Source organism: Sciurus vulgaris (genome assembly GCF_902686455.1).
Source record: "Sciurus vulgaris genome assembly, chromosome: 10".
Taxonomy (NCBI): Eukaryota; Metazoa; Chordata; class Mammalia; order Rodentia; family Sciuridae; genus Sciurus; species Sciurus vulgaris.
The window spans coordinates 64701682-64719059 of record NC_136470.1 but is presented as its reverse complement, the minus strand read 5'-3'; the positions used below and the strand labels follow the sequence as shown (position 1 = coordinate 64719059).

Sequence of the window (17378 nt, the reverse complement as noted above, 5' to 3'; positions counted from 1 at the left end):
ATCCAATACATTAAAAAGTATCTTTTCCCTACGTGTGTTCTAAGATTAATAACTGTTCCATTAAAAAGGAGGAGGAGTTTGTAATCCAATAAACTTGGACACAGATGGGGTCTTCAGCACCTTTAATGTCCTTATGTGCATTTTGTTTGAGAGAGAAATGTACAGCATACAAAGTTCCTTAAATTTACTTAACCAGAGAACTTTGTTTGAGATGCAGCTTAAATCTAGTATCCTATAAAACTCACTTTGAGATACACCACCTGAAAGAAATTTGAAGGGCAGGAGTTGAAAACGGGATACTAAACTAAGTTGTGATGATGAAGCTAGTACCATTAGGAATGGATATACCATCAGCTACAGAGAAGGAGCCACTGATGGAACCAAAGGGAAGAATAAATATCAGAAACAGGGTGGCCTCTGAGAAAAGAAAAGGGAGTGTAGAAAAAGGTATGGCTCTTGCTTGAAGAAACAAAATGATGAAAATTCAGAAATATGAAAGGAGATGAGAACCAATAAGCTTACCACACAGCATGGCACTGGTTTGTCTTATGTAAGTAGAAGGCAAGCTCATCAACTAAAAAAGAAAATAGAAAATGGAACTTGATAAAAGTAGAACATACTAAGAAAAATTACCATAGGCTTGTACTTGGAAACAGCGGGCAAGAGTGAGGGTCAACATAGCATGCATGTGTAGGGTTTTGTACTAAGAGGAGGAGTAAATGGAGAATGGTGATACAGATTCATAGTTGAAGAAATTGAGAAAACCCTGCACATACAAAGGGGAGAAATGAAATTTGAAGGATTCTTGAGGACAGGGTAAAAATGGTTGATCATGGGATGAGGTCAAACTGGACCAAGACACCTGGAGAAGCCGGTCAAGGTAAAAAGAGTAAAACTGAGCAGGCTTCTTAGGCATTGGGGAAGGTGAGTTATAAACTGGAGATGGAACACTTGAGGCCTCAGTAGAGTAATTTAGAATGAGGATAAGGGATAAGTAGTAGCTGAAGAAAAAGAGTGCTAAAGATCTGTTCAAAAGAAGTAGTAATGGGGTTTTGGATTAAATTATTAATGTAAACAGGGAAAACACAGATCAAGTGCTGAAGGGTTTTTTGTCTTTGTTTTTTATTTTTTGTACCAAGGAAAAAATGTCAGCCTTCCAAGACACTGGGATTAAAGGTGTGTGCCACCGTACCCACTTTAAAGGTTTTGAGAAATTACAAAAAAAGTTCATGAAGGCATTAGACAGTCATGATGGAGATTTTAGTATAATCCTATGGTGAGGAGCTCTAGTGAAGAGGAACAGAATGAAAGCAGATCAGTGGCTTAAAGATTTCAAGATAGGTAGGAGTCAAGCCCTAGGGCATGGTGATTAAAACCTGGCCCTAAACCCTCCTTTGCTACCCTCTGGCTTCATGACCTATGGCAAATAATCATCTTTCCTAAGCAGTCTTAGCTTCCTCATCTATAAAATAGAAGTGTAATTCCTACCTTCAAAGTGTAATTGTAAGAAATAAAATTAAGCAATGGATGAAAAAGCACAATGTCTGCCACATGGCAAGCATTCAGCTAATGGCGGCCCACATGTCTACAGAGCCAGTGGGTGCAGGAAAATGGAAGTGATGTTCACTTCGAGTTAGTTATCTGGGGTAACACCACTGCAGTGTTTCTCAGCATCTGTTCCGTTTAGCCGTAATGTTTAGTACAGGACACATATTCAATGCAAAGAGCAAAGAGCAGAAAATCTTGATAATACCAAATAATATACTGTGCCATAAATCAGTCTCACGCTGGAATCCTCATCACAAAGTATGAAGTGACCTTATAACCAGGACCTTTGGCAGGGGACCTTCCCCTCTGAAGGGGAAGATTTCAGTGTAAAATGACTTAGAGTCGTCCCTTCACCAGGTGTTCATTAAAACCAAGAAATCATCATGGCATTGTTTATCACCTGATCCCCAAGATCTTTTATTTTAAGCAAGAATCAACTGTACCTGAAACGCAAAGGCTCTTGGGATGTGCAACTCTTATTAACAGAGTTTGTGAATTGTCAAAAAGGAATCAAGAGGTCTCTATGGAGAAAATTAACATAGATTTATTGTGACAAACAGTAGGACAATGATTTCACTTTCTGTTGGCAGGGCCATCCCAGGGGTCTCCAAGCCAGCAGAGGTATTTCTTCTGGACACGGGTATTAACTAGTGGTTAATTAAGGAACTAAAATTTTAAAAGTGAAACAGTTCTTACAGCATCAGAGAGCTGAAGATCGGGTTCCTGATTAGTTTGTGTGGTCATGATGCATTTGCTGCCTTATTCATTAAATAGTTTTTCACCAGTTTCACCAGAGGTGGGATTAGTGATTGAGACTTGGGAATTCGTTTCAGGTAATTAGTTAAAAAGTGAAAAGTCAAGTAGATTTCTTTAACAGGTTTAATGGTTTAACAGGTTGATGAGCTACTTAATGCCCACATTTTTCTTCTCAGGGGACTATTAGAATTTTAAGGGACCTTAAAAATCATAAAATCCACCTCCTCTTTTTTACAGATAGAAAAGCTGAGCTAAATAGAGGTTAAGTGACTTATCTAAGGTCATGCAACTAGTTCTGTGATTTTACTTTCTCTTTTCTTAGTCTTACTTCCTTTCACTCTTCCTCCTTTTTTTCCCCTCTAACATGCTGTCCCCACAGTAACCTCTCTGCTGATTATTTCTTGCATTTACCCTTGTTTTATGAAATCTCCTGTGCCTCCAATTATGAGACAGAGGGTCTTTGCCAATTAGTAACCCCTTACCACTAATTCATCACTACATTTGGGGCAAAGAAACGAGGGAAGTGGAACAATTTTAAATTTACTGTGATCTTTGAGACAGCTTTATCTACACCTGGGAATTGCTGTTAGACAATTAAGGTTAGTAAAGCTCATTGAATTTCTCAGAGGAAAGGTGTTATTTGAATTATTACCAGATAATTATTGTTAAAAATAACAATAATGTAAAAAATAGGAACTTTGCATGTTAGAGACATAATCATTTTGAATTTCTAAAGGTTGGGGGAAACCCAGGGGGACCTAGACACTTTGGTTTTTTCACAATGTGCTCAATGCCAGAAACTTCTTGAATTCTGTCTCATGCCTCATGACCTGACAAACTGGCCCAGAATCAGAAGCCAGTCAAGCCAGTGAGCTGTTATCCAAGTTATTCAGCCTCAACTCCTTCAAAAACACCTAATAGGAAGGAGAGTGCCAGACCTAAGACCTGTGGTACCCATAAACCAGTAGCATTAGCATTACCTGGGAGTCATTTGGAAATGAGAATCACAGACTCCGCCCCAGACATGCTGAGTCAGGAATCCTGAGTGATTTATTTGCTCATTAGAGTTTAAGACTGATAGAAGACATTCTCTCTCATTTAGAAAGGAAGTAGAAAGGAACTATACTGATTGATAATTTCTGAAATAGTTCCTTCACCTGACCTCTATGCTCCCAAATCTTCCCAGTGGCTCTGAACTATCATGGAAATAACTAAGCATCTTTCTTTTGCTGGGATCACAGTGGGAACTAGCAATGTGCCCATGCCACGTTGAAACAGTTGTTATATAGTAAAAAGAGCACAGACTTAAGAGTCAGAAAGATCTGGGTTTAGAGTCTGACCTCACTATCTATCTTCTTGCTTTCTAATCTTTGGTTATATGAGCTGTCTCTTTTCTTTTTCTATATAACAGGTATACTAATACCTATGTATGGTATGAGGATTGAATGAGAGTGTATTTATACATAAAAATACCTAGTGCAGTCCCCTATAAAATTCAGGCACTGTGTTAGCTGTTATTGCCACTGTTATCTTTTTTGTAAGCTTTAATCATGAAATTATTATAGAATGATTTGGTGTGATTTCTAAGGAATGGGAAAGGCCATACTGAAATAAGACCTCTGCAGAAAGTTCCTTACAGTGATGTGTGGCAGTGTGTTACATAACAGCTCTGCTCTCTAAGGGCTTCTGGTACAGACCTACAGAGACATCAACAATGAAACAGGCTGAAGAAAGTGACCCTCTGTCTGTTCTGCTTTTGACACCATCGAGAAACTTGCCAGCCAGGTTCCAAGAGCAGATTCTTTATTACAGTGATGATGTAAGAGGCAGAGAGGACAGCTGGATTTCCAGATTCCAGGGAGAATTTGTGGCACCAGCAGCCCCTCAAAATTGTCTTTTGACTTAAGAACTGACAACTCTGGATATGAAAGTCATTAAAGGGAAATAAATATGAAACCCCATGAAGTCATTTTCACTGGGTCTTTTGTAGAATCTAACCACCCTTTAAGTAATAAAACATGCCATACCATCTAGTAATGCAGTAGTTGCTGATTAACAGACTCTCAGGTGGGTACTAAGGCAAGAGGAGAAATAAGAAGATGAGGATAGGTGACAGTTTGCCAAAAATGGAAGTAAGGTCATAGCAGCAGGCTGTGGGGGTGAGAAAGAAGTATTTGATTAAAAGGACAGAAAGAGCATGGCTCTAATTATAAAATGCACAAGTTAAATAAAATGTTAGGTATATTTAAAATGTCTGCTTGTCTCATTATGTACAGGATTAGTATGTTGACAGAAAACATTTCATTGCTCTGTACTAAACATATTGATCAGTGATTCCCTTTATCAATTTAGTGTACTTTCCGGTGGGGGTGGGGAGAGAAAGAAGTTCTGTCTGGTGAAATGTTGATAATCTCCAGCTACATGATGGGTTAGAAAGAGCAGTGACGAGCTTGCTGTTTATGTGGCTTCTGGGGTGCTGCTCTTTAACAGATGTCTCAACGCATAGCATGACTCCACCACACCGGCCAAAAAGAGTTTGATTAATAATACTACCAGGATTTTCCCCTGGAGTACAGCAAGACAAGCGCTCACCTGGGAGAGGAAGATGAAGTCTTGTCGTGTACTGTAGGCTAGCATTTAACAGGGAGCTTTTCTATAGGAAGTAAAAATGACTGAGATCCCCTAGAAGAGTCTGTTTTCCTCACTGAGGTAAACACTGTTATCCCACGGCATGTTTTGTTGGATTTTTCATCTTTAGGTGAGAAAATGATTCTGTTTGAGGATAAAGATAGAGAGGAGATTAAACAATTAATGTTTCTTCCATCACAACAGGAGAACAAGACAAGAAAATGAGAATAGACTTAGGGGAAGTCTTCTGCACATTTCTACAAGAGAATTAGTATAGGAAAAAATAAGTAAAAATCCAAATAAACCTAGAGCATGAATACTGGGCAGAACTAGGTGGGAAACGAAGTGTTAATTAATGTGGCATAATAGCAAGATTGTCAGTCTTCTATGTTTCTATAAAGTAACAAATTTATCCATAGAATTATTGCAGCCTGTTCTCACCAAGAACTGCAGCTGAATCCACAGCTTTTCCAAAGCATGAGAAATTTCATTCTGGTGTTCAGCCTGAGTTATCACTCCAGTGGTATTTACAATATTGTCATAATTATTTCTGCTGGTAATGTTAGAAAAATTTGCTTCCTTGTTTTTTTAAACCCACCCTCATTTTTTAGACATTATTTAACTATAAAAAGATGTCTATTCAGTTTGTTATAGCAAATAAGAGAAACAAGTTTATTATTTCTTGGTACAAAATATAACCTTGCAGTTACTGACCCAAACCTCTCGCTCTTTCTGGTCCTTTCATTATTGATGGTCTGATGCACCTGTTGGTGCCCAGTAAGCACCGATAGATATTTAGGACATGTTACCTTTTATGTTAGTTATCCTTGCTCAGCTACTCGTAAGAATGTGACGTTAAGCAAACCTGTTTCCTTAAATCTCTTCATCTGCAAAATGAAGATGTTGTAGATGAGCTTTAAGTTCTCTTCATTTTATCCTTAGGTTCCATGACTGTAAGCAAGATTCTTTTTTGCTCTCTAATTCAGTTCAGCAGACATTAGCTAGACACAAACTCATGTGCACACTACAGAGTACTACGGTAGCAGCAGGGAAAGAGGTGATTCCTGTCCCACCCATCATAAAGTGACATGACCAACTCCTCTGTAGCAAAAGACAGGTTACGAAGAGAAAAGCATAACAAATTTATTTGATCATAGTTTTACGTGACATGGACCCTTCAGAATAAAGCCGTGAAGACCCCTGGTAAGCTGTCCATTTTTCATGCTTAGGTTCAATGAAGCACAGACAACTGTGTAGGAATATGATTGGACAAAAGGGTATGACCTAATGGTGGTAGATTGAGTGCAGAAACCCAGCAAGGCCTGTCTGTTCAGATTCTTGTTGGACTTTCTGTGCAGCAGTCTTTCCTCTGCATGGGCAGGACCCCTTTTGAATTTGGGGTCTTATGATCTACTATCAGACAAGGTAGGTCAGAAAATTTTTCTATGGCCAGCTCCAAGACAAAGACACAAAGGCAGGGGGGTTTAGAGTGATAATTTTAGGCTTCATAGCTTGCTTTTTTGGAAAAGGAATTCTAGTTTCCATGATCTGCCTCAGGGAAGAGAAATTCTAGTTTCTGTGGCTTGCCTTGGGAGAAAGAGGAGCAGGAGACAGGTGGACAGGAGGGGGCCAGAGGGAAACTGTGCTTCATAGGCTGCTTCAGAGGTCTTCACTTTGTAGTATAGTTTACTGGGTCCCAATAGTAAACAGAGTAAAAACTGTCTCTGCTTTCAAGGAAGTCAAATTACACAAATAATTATTAGAGTTGATAGAATATGCAAAGGGAGTGTCACAAGTTAAGTGTTCAAAAGGACACTTCCCTTTGAGAAATGCTTCCTAAATGCATTGGCACTTAAATGGCCCATAAAGAAGCCATACATAGACATTGGAAAATGAAAGAAGATGCCACAAACATGGCGGAAAAGAGTGGGGCATCGCTGGATTGTAGAGTGGACTATAGAGATAAGAATGGAAAATTAGGTTGGGACCACAATATAGCAGCCTTAAATGCCCAAGCGAGGAGGATTTTGAGCAAAGTAGGAATGTGTTGTAGGCTGACTGGTACTTTAGAAAATTAATGTAATGATGGTGTGAACATGGGATAAAGGTAAAGAGAAATTGGAAAAACAAAGATAGTTAGGAGAATTCACTGAAGTCCTGGTGGTGTGTGGCAAAGGGCGGTATATGTATTGGGTATAGAAAACAAGTATGGATTGAAGAAATGACAGAGTCAAATGTCAGAGGATTTGACAACTGATTGTATATGGAGGGAGGGGAGAGAAGGAAGAGGAGGAAGAGGAGGAGGAGAAGGAGGAAAAATTTAAAATGATGCCCTCAGTTTCCCAAGAAACTGAATAAAGATGGGACCAATGACAGGAAATGAGAATTCTGGAGAAGGAACAAATTTTGAGAGAAAGGCAATGAATTCTGGCTTCAACTTTCTGACTTGGATTGGGAGAACCTATGTAATATTTGATGATGGTGTAAACTTCTCAAAATTAGAGACTGGAAATTATTCACCTTTTGCAGGTGCTTAATATATGCTATATGAACTCAGAATGAACAAATGAATGTGCCAATAACCAGCCATTATTAAAGTATGAGTCTGGAACTCTTCAGATAAGCAAGAATTAGAAATAACAATGTGGACACTCTAGGGAGAAGCTCTTGTGGAGATTCCAGAGGGTGGGACCAAACAAAGCCAGAGTGGAGAATCTTAGGGAATGTTGATATTAAGGGAACAGGAGAAGGAAAACTAACCAATGTTGGAGGCAGAAGAACAACCTGAGTTGTAGGAAGAAAGTCAGAATAATGAGGTGTCCTGCCTATTCCATATGGAGGAGAGTTTCAGGAACAGAGAGGTCACTGGAGGCCACTGAGGCCAAAAAGGTAGACCTGGGAAAAGACCACTGAGTTCAGGGACCTGAGGCAGGCAATAGTTACTTTGTAGCCCCTCAGGCGGAACTCCTTAAAACTAGAAGATGGGAAAGGAAGTGAAAACTTTACACCGGAGAACAGAGGGAAGTCAAGAGCTGGGAACATGACCAGGTTAGTGTATGTCCTTAGAATAATAACTGAGCAATGGAGAGGAAGGGATTGCAGGGAATAAAAATACCAGACATGAGATGTACATACACAGTACATTCAGCTTTTAAAAAGGAAGAAATCCTTTATTCACCACAGCATGGATGGACCTGGGGAACATCATGTTAAGTGAAATAAGTAAGGTATAAAAAGACAGATAACGCATGATTCACTTATATATAGAATCCAAAACAGGTGAACTCACTGAAGCAGAGAGTAAAATGGCGGTTACTAGAGGCTGGGGAAATGTTGGTAAAAGGTGACAAAATTTTAGGTAGACAGGAGGAATAAGTTCAGAGACCTATTGTTCTATGGGGGCTACAGTTAATAATGACATATTGTATACTTGAAAATTCCAGAAAGAGTAGATTTTAAGTACTCTCATGATAAAAAAGATACATATGTGAGGTAATGCATGTGTTAAATCAATGGCTAGATTTAGCCATTGCAGTGTAGATATGTATCAAAACATTATGCTGTATGCCATAAATATATCATTTTTGTCAATTAAAAATGAATAAACAATCATAGTAAATGGGGGACAACATCAGGAGAATAAACTGTGGCCAGGTTGCAAGACTCTGCCCACTTCTTCCACCCTCACCCCCCACTCAGCTTCAGACAGGGTGCCATGATGTCTCAGACTGCATGGGCAATCAGGGAGAAACACTGAAAACAGAGCCCCAGAGGACATTCTCTGCATCTCTCCATTCTCCATCCCTCTACCTGCCACTGTCTGGTGCAAAATATACAGAACAAGCCTCTCAACCCCATCCCACAGTTCCACCTCCATCAAAGTAAACGACCACATCACCATCATGCTCATTTAACAAACTTCTGTGTTTGTTTGTTGTCTATGCTAGATGCAGCCACTCTCTGTTCCCTGCCCCAATGAACATCTGCACTAGGCCCAAGCCTTGGAGTGATTTACCTGAAGAGTGACACCATTGATTTGGAAACTACTGTAAGTATATCATGCCTCCAATGAAAGCCGCCTTAGTTTACTTTGCTTAATTTAAACACATGCTCACACACACATACAATTGTAAAAGCAGGTGAAATTATAGATGGCTTCATCTCTTGGATGCCACAAAGTAATCAGTATTAGTCCTGAGGTGCCTGCTGTGGTTCTCGGCTTCCCTCCTGTAGTGCATGCTCTGGGCAGCATCCTTCCCTCCTTGCCTGGTGACTGTGTGGAGCCAGAGCACACCTTGCAAGGACTGGTGCTGTTTTGCTTGGTCATCTATACTGTTTTCCAAAGTGGTAGAAGCTCCTCCCAATCTCTTGCTTTCCATCACCCTTCTGTGCCAATCTTGAATCTCACGGGAGCTTGTCATTTCATGTCACCCTGGTCAACTCTGTGAGCCAGCTTTGCTTGCCAACGTCTACCCATTGTCTGAGCTGCACCCCATGCTGATAGTCTAGGGGGCCAAGGCCCTCCCCTGGGGGCTCCAGGTTCCTTCTACTATATCTCCAAGCCCTCTGGGTGCATGGCTCTGTGTAGCTGGTTTTCTTCCTTCCATGTCTGGCATTTATGTAGGGGCACTGTAGCCCTTGAAAGGAAAGATGCAGACATAAGTTGAGGTAGGAGATATGATACTTAAAAGAAAATAATGACAAAAGATTGATATCCCATTAATCATTGCTAAAACTAATAGGTTAATATATATGGTGTTTTTTTTCCACTACTAATTGTCAGAAATGTGAATTTAGCTATGCATGCAAAACATTAATTATACATTTTAAAATGAAAACTCATTCTAGTTGTTGTATTTACAAATTTTCCTATATGATGTGAGGCAGGTAATGGGATGGTGTTTTACAGACGTCTCTGTTACTGGAAAACGCTAAACCTGGGAGACTAACATCCCTCTTAGGCTTCAGGTAGGATTTTCACATTATCTTTTATGTTTTTAGCTATTCTGGCATAAATGGAACCCAAAGGGATGAAGCCAAAGTTGGTTTTTTGTTTGTTTTTTGTTTTTTATTTTTGAGTTGCTTTGTACCCCTAATGCTTCTTGTCTGCCAGGTGGTAATTGGTGATAACTGATGTATAGGTGACAAACAGACCTGCCTGGGATGGAACTGTCAGAGTGTTCGGCAATATAAACAGGAACTAAAGACATGAGAGATGATCAAAACTAGTTTCTTCAGTCCACACATCACAAGGAATTTACTTGTATGGTACCATCATTCATCCTTAGGTTCAAGTGTGAGAAAAACCTTAGAAATTCTTACATCTGAATAGTTTCCTGAGCTTTTCTTCATTCCACAGTAATGATACTGGTACAAGTAGCACAGCCATATCAGGGAGCAGACTGGTTTCAGTGCTTCTGGATGCTTTGGGAGGAAATAGTCCCTAACACTCCCTCTTTCTGGTTCTGCAGAGCACCTAGGAATCAGGATCTTGAAAACTTCAGGGAAGCCCTCAAGTGGGCATCTGCTTCTGCACAGGGAATATTTAACCTGTACAGATTCTGTTGCCTGCCTTGGCTTCTCATGGGTGTAGAGAATGAACAGATTGTCTCTGCTGTTCAGAAACCAAGCTTCCTTAACACATAAGAGAAACTTTAATGAAATGTATAGGGACTTGCTACACAAGTCAAGTCGATAAGGTGGGAAAAGAATAAAAATGTGAATGGTTTCCAAGAGCATGTCCTTTACTGTGGATTGACAATGTTCCAGGCCTGTTCTCAAGGCCTGGAGATAGGAGTGAAAGCAAGTGTTTGATTTTATCACACCACCTGCTCAGTGGTGCCACCTACTTACCCAGACAGTTGTGACTATTAAATGAGATAATTATAGTGTTGGGCACAGCAGAGGAGAGTATATTCACACAACAGATAAAATTTACTGAGCATTTACTATGTGCCAGGTACTGTTCTAGAACAAGGAATATGGTAGCAAGCAAAACAAAAATTCCTATTCTCATGAGCTTAACATTAGGTTTTCTTGTTCTATAAATGGCAAATAGACAATTTTATACATGGAAGATAAGAGATAACTGATTTTATTCTTATTTTGCTTTTTCATTCCAGAAAATAGAGAGTAAAGGGTGAAAGAAATGGAAAAGGGAAAGAATAGGTGTGTTGATGAGTTTTGCCAACTCCCCAACCTCACCCCAACCCCAGAACCATTCTCTGCCCTGACACATGACCCAGGAAACCTCTCTGGACCAACTTACCCAGCCTCTCTGATCCTCTGACATCACTTTGAATTTGACCAAAAGGAGACATCAGCAAAATATGTGAGCATGGAAGGAGAAAGGTCAAGTGTTTATTGATCTGACCCTCCTTCCCATCTTCAATTCTGACTAGACTTGGAAAACTCCATTTTCCCTTGTCCCTGTAGTTGAAATGTTTTAAATTCACAGCTCTTCGTGGTTACCAGTCCCTGGTGCTTGAAGGTCCCTTAACCTCATCTCCACCTGTGTATTAGGCCTTTTGTTAAACTCTCTGTGGTTAAAACTTTTGCATGTGCCATCTATTTCTTGCCAGGATCCTGACTGATACAGTAAGGGATAACACACTGAAAAATATTACAAATCAGCCTTGCCAAGACTTTAAAAAAAAGAGGGGGGGGGGATTGAGAGAATAAAATGCTTTAATCATGAAAACATTTTAAACTGATATGAGAACACTGGGCCAAGTAGTGAAAGGATAAATTGTAAGAAAAGGCGATAGAGTGCCGCAGGTTGGTTTTGATGAATGGACTGCAGTGTTCAGGCTTGATAGGTTTCTACAGGCTGACTGCAGTTTGCTTGACCCTCAACTTCAAGGAGCTCTTGGGACAGCCACAGCAATGACAAACATGTGAGCAGCAGGGCATCGGGAGGGAGATGCAGTGAGATCAAAGTCTGGAAGATGAGATCACTTATCCTAACATTCTTTCTGTCTTTGCTACAATAACAACCCACTTGTCCCAACCCCAATTCTAAATATTAAAAAGACTACTAAGATAAAGAAAATGTCTAATTATAATAGCTAATATGCTGCAAAGAGAAAAGTAGTGCTCTGAAAGAAGCTACCATTGTTGAGTACTTCCTCAGTACCTACACTATGCTCATCACTCTGCATGGCTGGTCTCATTTATTCCTCATGACAGCACTAGAAGGAGGTAGGTATTATTGTTCCCATTTTACAGATGGGAAAAATGAGGCTCAGAGATACAGAGCAACCTGTCAAAGGCACACAGCCCTTAGGTAGTGGAGCTCAAATCTGTAGTGCACCCCTCCCCCCGGCTGGGGTGATTTGTCACCACTTCCCCTCTCTCCATGTCCAGATGCTCAACTAAGCCTTTTCTCATACTACTATGGAGGAGTGTAAGGAAATGGTTCCCACTCCAAAAGGGTGGGGGAGGAATCACTGTTCGAAATTGTCCTGATCCAATGACTGAGTAATTATTTATCAAAAGGAGGTTCTGACTAATTCTTTCCTATCCAACCAGGCTGATAAGTGGAAAGCATGTTAATGTGCAGGAGAGGGTGGGAGCCCAGTGAAGGGAGAAAATTGGGAGAGAGAGATAGAAGAGAGCACTCTCCTCTCAACAGACCCCGGAGACTGATAAGAGCTCACACAGATAAAATATTTATTTTTCCATATGTTGCAGAAAGCATTGCCATCACTGTATGTGTGCAATATGTGCAAAGGAGTGTGAAATATATACATCAAATGCCACCGATCTGGTTAATTTCCATGCATTTAACATGCTTAATACCTACCATCTCATCCATATGTTTTAATGCATATTTCTTTCCACATACAATATGTCTAGTTAGGAAAGAGCCAACATCCTCCACAGACTTATTCACTGCTATGTTTCAGCCCAAAACTTGTTGCCGGGGCCAGCACAAGGAGAGTTAAAAACCAGAAGGTTCTTCTGGCTAACTCAGCCACCAGTCACCTCAAAGTGCCTTCCAGTTCTTGAAGCAGGCTTTTCCTTCTAACAGAAACGTTAGCAGTGGGGAGATGAGAATGTCTTTGCTCTCTGTGGACAATTGGGAGATGTTCAGTCGGAATGTCAGAACTGACCGTTGAAAGGCGGTGCCTGTGGCCACACTTTTTTTTATTTTATTTATTTATTTTTTTTATTTTTTGAATGCAGAGCTCCATCAGTGTGGCGGGAGGAAGTGCACAATGATTGGTCTGTTCCTCTGTGGAAGTGTTCAGGGTACACCCAGTTTTGCTTTGCATATATTTACGAAACATCTGCCCTTTTCTTCTCCTTAAGTCCTTCCCCCTCCCCAGTCCCCTTTCCCCTTCTCCCTGGTTTCTTTCTTTGTTGTTGTTGGCTTCTCTAACTTTTTTATTGGAACTTTCATTTTCCGGTTGAAGGGCGACTTCATCAGAGTGTATAATTTTAACAGAGAAAGGGAGAGAGAGAGAGAAATAGAGAATGAAAACTGAAAAGAAAGAAAGAGCCTGAGAGGCCAGAGCTTGGCAAACCAACCTTTGGCATGGTGACCAGGAGGAAGGTTCTGGTAGGGAGTTCGCCCCTCTCAAGTGCTGCCTGGAGTGGGCCAGTGCGCTGCTGCCCTCTGCAGGCTCCAGGGAATAATGCACAGCAACAGAGGCTTACGGAGTCTGACCTCAGATGGGCCATGTTTACAGATTTCTTTTGCTAAAACCAAAGAAGGTATTTTCAATTAATTACAACAAAGCTTGCTCTTGCTTCCTTAAAAAACTATGAACTGCAAAAATGGGCCAAATAACAGCAACTGTGTGTCAGACATAAACCGGTGTTGCGTTTAACTGTTTCTCAGCTCCAGAAAAAGCAATAAAAAAAAAAAAAAAAAAAAATCTCTTGAGAGAGAATGAGATGGAAGTTAAGGACAGTGAGCAGTTCTCTGTTATTTGTATAGTTGAGAAACAGGCTGGTGTAAAAGGATGAGTAAAGTGACTTTAGATAAATGAGGGAGTGAACCAAAAAGGTTGGTTTTCAATATTTACTGTTTATAGGGGTGGTTCCAATGTCTCTGGGCCAGGAATGGTCTCCAGAGCTGACCCCTGAGATGACAACAAGGTGCAATGCAAGTGTCAGGTAGAAAGCAGAATCAAATCTAGGGCAGGAAGCAAGAGTTTTGACATGAAGAACAATGCAGTTTCTACAATGCTAAAAATAAAGGATAATGTTGGTGGTTTGGGCATATACTCATGTTTGAAAGAGGGTGTCCTTCATTTTCTGAACCACTCATCTTAAACTAGCAGAAGCTTTGTTAGTAAGCATCAGAGGTAAACTTGTTCTGCTACGCAATATTTATCATTGGTGTTTCTTCCCTATATTTAAAAGAAACGTGAGGACCAGCCTAGCTCTACTAAGCGAAATGATCCCACTCTTATTAAATGCCCTTCATGGATTCCAAGGAAAAGTGGCCTGTCAAGGTAGATTTCATTGCTGCGTAAAAAGAAACTTAATTGTGATTCAGACTATGACTATTCTCCAAATACGCTTTAATTTCAGCTCCATTTCATTCCATCAACAAACATTTCTTGAGTGACAGTTTTATATAAGCTACTCTGCTTAACAGAATAGAGTAGATAGCAAACTCTGGAAGGACAGCAGCCAGGCTCACTTCCCTGACCTGTGCTGGCACATCATAGGCACATAGTAAATATTTGTAAAATGAATACGTGAGGGAAGGAAGAAGGAAAGAGTGGATGAACACGGAGAAGATAAAAATAACATATTTCCTTACCCTCAGAGAAGTTAGTAAAAAAAGCAATAAAAAAAAAAAAATCTCTTAAAAAAGAGATTTAAAAATCTCTTAAAAATCTCTTAAAAAATCTCTTAAAAAAATCTCTTAAAAAAAATCAGTTATAGAAAGAATAAGCACATAAACAGCCATTCTTGAAATAAAATTGGGTAAGTAAAATAAGATTACTAAAAAGTGTCTGAAGATTTCAGAGAAAGAAATGAAGAGGAGAAGTTCCTATCTGGTGAAGAGGAATCAAGACAATATCAAGATAGCATATAAAGAATAATTTCAATGGGCAGAGACTAAGAGATGTTCAGAGCAATGAAAATTACTTAAGTGAGGACGTAGAGTTAAGAATGCAGATTCCATGACTTTCTGGGAATGGTAAGGATTTTGGAAAGTCCAGTGTGGCCAACATATAAGATATGTGAGATAAGCTGGAGCAGGTAAGGAACTGACCTCAAGAGTCATCTCAGCTCTAGTGAATGCAAAGAACAGGACTAGAGGAATTATGGAGGATAGTAAGCCTGTTGGTAACAATTGCACAGACTTTAAAAAGTGGTAAGACAAACTGGGCATGGTGCACTACATGCACACCTGTAGTCCCAGTGGTTGGGAGGCTGAGTCAGGAGGATTGTAAATTCAAGGCCAGCCTCAGCAACTTAGCAAGGCCTTAAGCAACGTAGCAAGACCCCGTGTCAAAATAAAAAATAAAAACAGGCTGTGAATATGGCTCAGTGGTAAAGCACCCCTGGGTTCTATTCCTGGTACCAAAACAAACAAACAAAAACAACAACAAAAAGTGGTAAGGCAGTTGTAATGGAATTGGAAAGGAATCACAGATGTAAAAAGTATGAACAGATTGTCAGAACTCAATGGTGATGATGTCAGAGAAAGGTGTATAATGAGCCTGAGTTTTCCAACCTGACAAACAGACCACAGTGATGCAAAGAGGAACCAATGCTAGAGGAAGCATTAGTTTTCATGGATAAGAGGAATTGGACTTTGGAGACTTTGATCTTGGACACTTTCTTCAACTGAAAACCAGATTACCAGTTCATTGGGTACACACAAGAATTGGGGGTTAGTCCCATAGTACCTAGTCAGCAAACAATGGGTGAGATTTGCAATTTACTGTTTGTCTTGTATTGACTTTCTCCACTCTGAAAAGGCTTCCCCTCTATTCTAATCTTTACCATGCTATTTCTGCCTTCTGCCCTCTGAAGAAACAGATTTGATTTCACAACCTGTTGGACTAAAAACACAGCATACTAATCATAACACCATATTCTGCGAGGGCAGATTTAACTACCCAGTACAACAAATTTCAATATGAAATAGTCTGTATACCAAGTCCAATGCCATGCCCATAGAAACATGGGAAACATGGAAACAAATCTACTTACAACAAATTATGTACCACATATATTCTTCTTTAAAAAAAAAAAAAAAAAGCTTTCTAGGGCTTGGGGTATATTGTTCAGTTAAGAGCATTTAACTCACATGTGGAAGACCCTGGGTTCAATCCCCAATACTGCAAAAATAAAAAATAAAAACAAACAAAAAACCCTTTTTCTAGTTACTGTCCACATAGCAATAGAAAAAGACACAAAGTCTAAGAAACTGGGGACCTGTTCAGAGACTAATAAACTCATTTTGGTTGGGTCTAGGGTACATATATTATAAGCTAATTTATTAATTTAACATCAGTTGTCCTGGGGAGAGGAGTCCTGAGCTAAGTGATAGCATAGCTATTTTATTTCTTACTCCTGATCCCAAATAACAATTAGTTACAGGTCTCTTCTAATTCCCTTCACCTATCTCTTCCTCCCATGGCAAACACACAATTACACTCCTGAACTAGAGGAGCATACACTAAATAAAAAAAAAAAAAAAAAAGGAGAATCTTAAGCATAAGATGAGTAAAGAGTCGGGGAATTTCTTTATGGCACCTTCCCTCTTTACCTACTGGAACCTAAACTCTTCTTGTCACTTTTCACTTTCTATTTTAGCAATAATCTCCATCACTACCCCTCTCATCTGTACAAACTGCCAAGTTCAGATTGTGACTTGAAATTATGTATTGACTTAAAATGAAATCTGCTAACATCAAGAAAGTTGAATGTTCCATAATGTGTTCCTGAATAGAAATTTAAAGCTGGAAGGAACCTTTAAGGCCTTCTAATCCAAGCCCTTTATTTTACAGATGAGGAAACTGAAGCCCAGAGAGGTGAAGTGAGGTGCCCAAGGCCACACAGCAAGTTAGAGGCACAGCTAGTACCATAGCTCAAGTCTCCTGACTCCCAGTCCAGTGCTCCTCCCATTACTCCACGGGTCCTGTCTCTAAGCTTCCTGACAAATGCTAGAACGGTAAACCTCCACTAGTATTTTTCCAGACCATGTTAAAACTCTTAAGGGGGGGGGAAGGATGCTTTCTTGGATAATGTCAGCCATACGTAGCTCAAGCTGTCTAAAGTTCTGGGACAGGGTCTTTTTATACAACCAACAGAGTCCAAATGTGGTGCTGTTTGCTTGGCCCATATGCTTTCATGTGTTCCCAGTTAGGCCATTACTGGAGGGAAAGAAACAAGAATCAGCTTGTTTTAAAACAAGGGACATACTGGACTCCCTCCCATCCCCCTTCAGAAAAAAAAAAAAATCAAGTTAT

The 17378-nt window shown here is 39.9% G+C and overlaps 1 protein-coding gene across 7 annotated transcripts in view; it reads left to right on the top strand.

Annotated features, from left to right (window-relative positions):
* Positions 1–17378, top strand: part of ZBTB20 (zinc finger and BTB domain containing 20) — a 124047-nt gene that overhangs the window by 57269 nt on the left and 49400 nt on the right. For 2 of the 7 annotated variants that reach the window (XM_079155407.1, XM_079155406.1), the window contains exons 2-4: positions 8880–8980; positions 9842–9900; positions 16917–17080. In XM_079155407.1, the coding sequence (XP_079011533.1) occupies positions 17070–17080 (11 nt within the window). In that variant the 5' untranslated portion in view covers positions 8880–8980; positions 9842–9900; positions 16917–17069. Of the gene's footprint in view, positions 1–8879; positions 8981–9819; positions 9901–16916; positions 17081–17378 lie in introns of those variants that run through there. The other 5 variants (XM_079155405.1, XM_079155404.1, XM_079155410.1 and 2 more) reach the window with 3 other exon arrangements.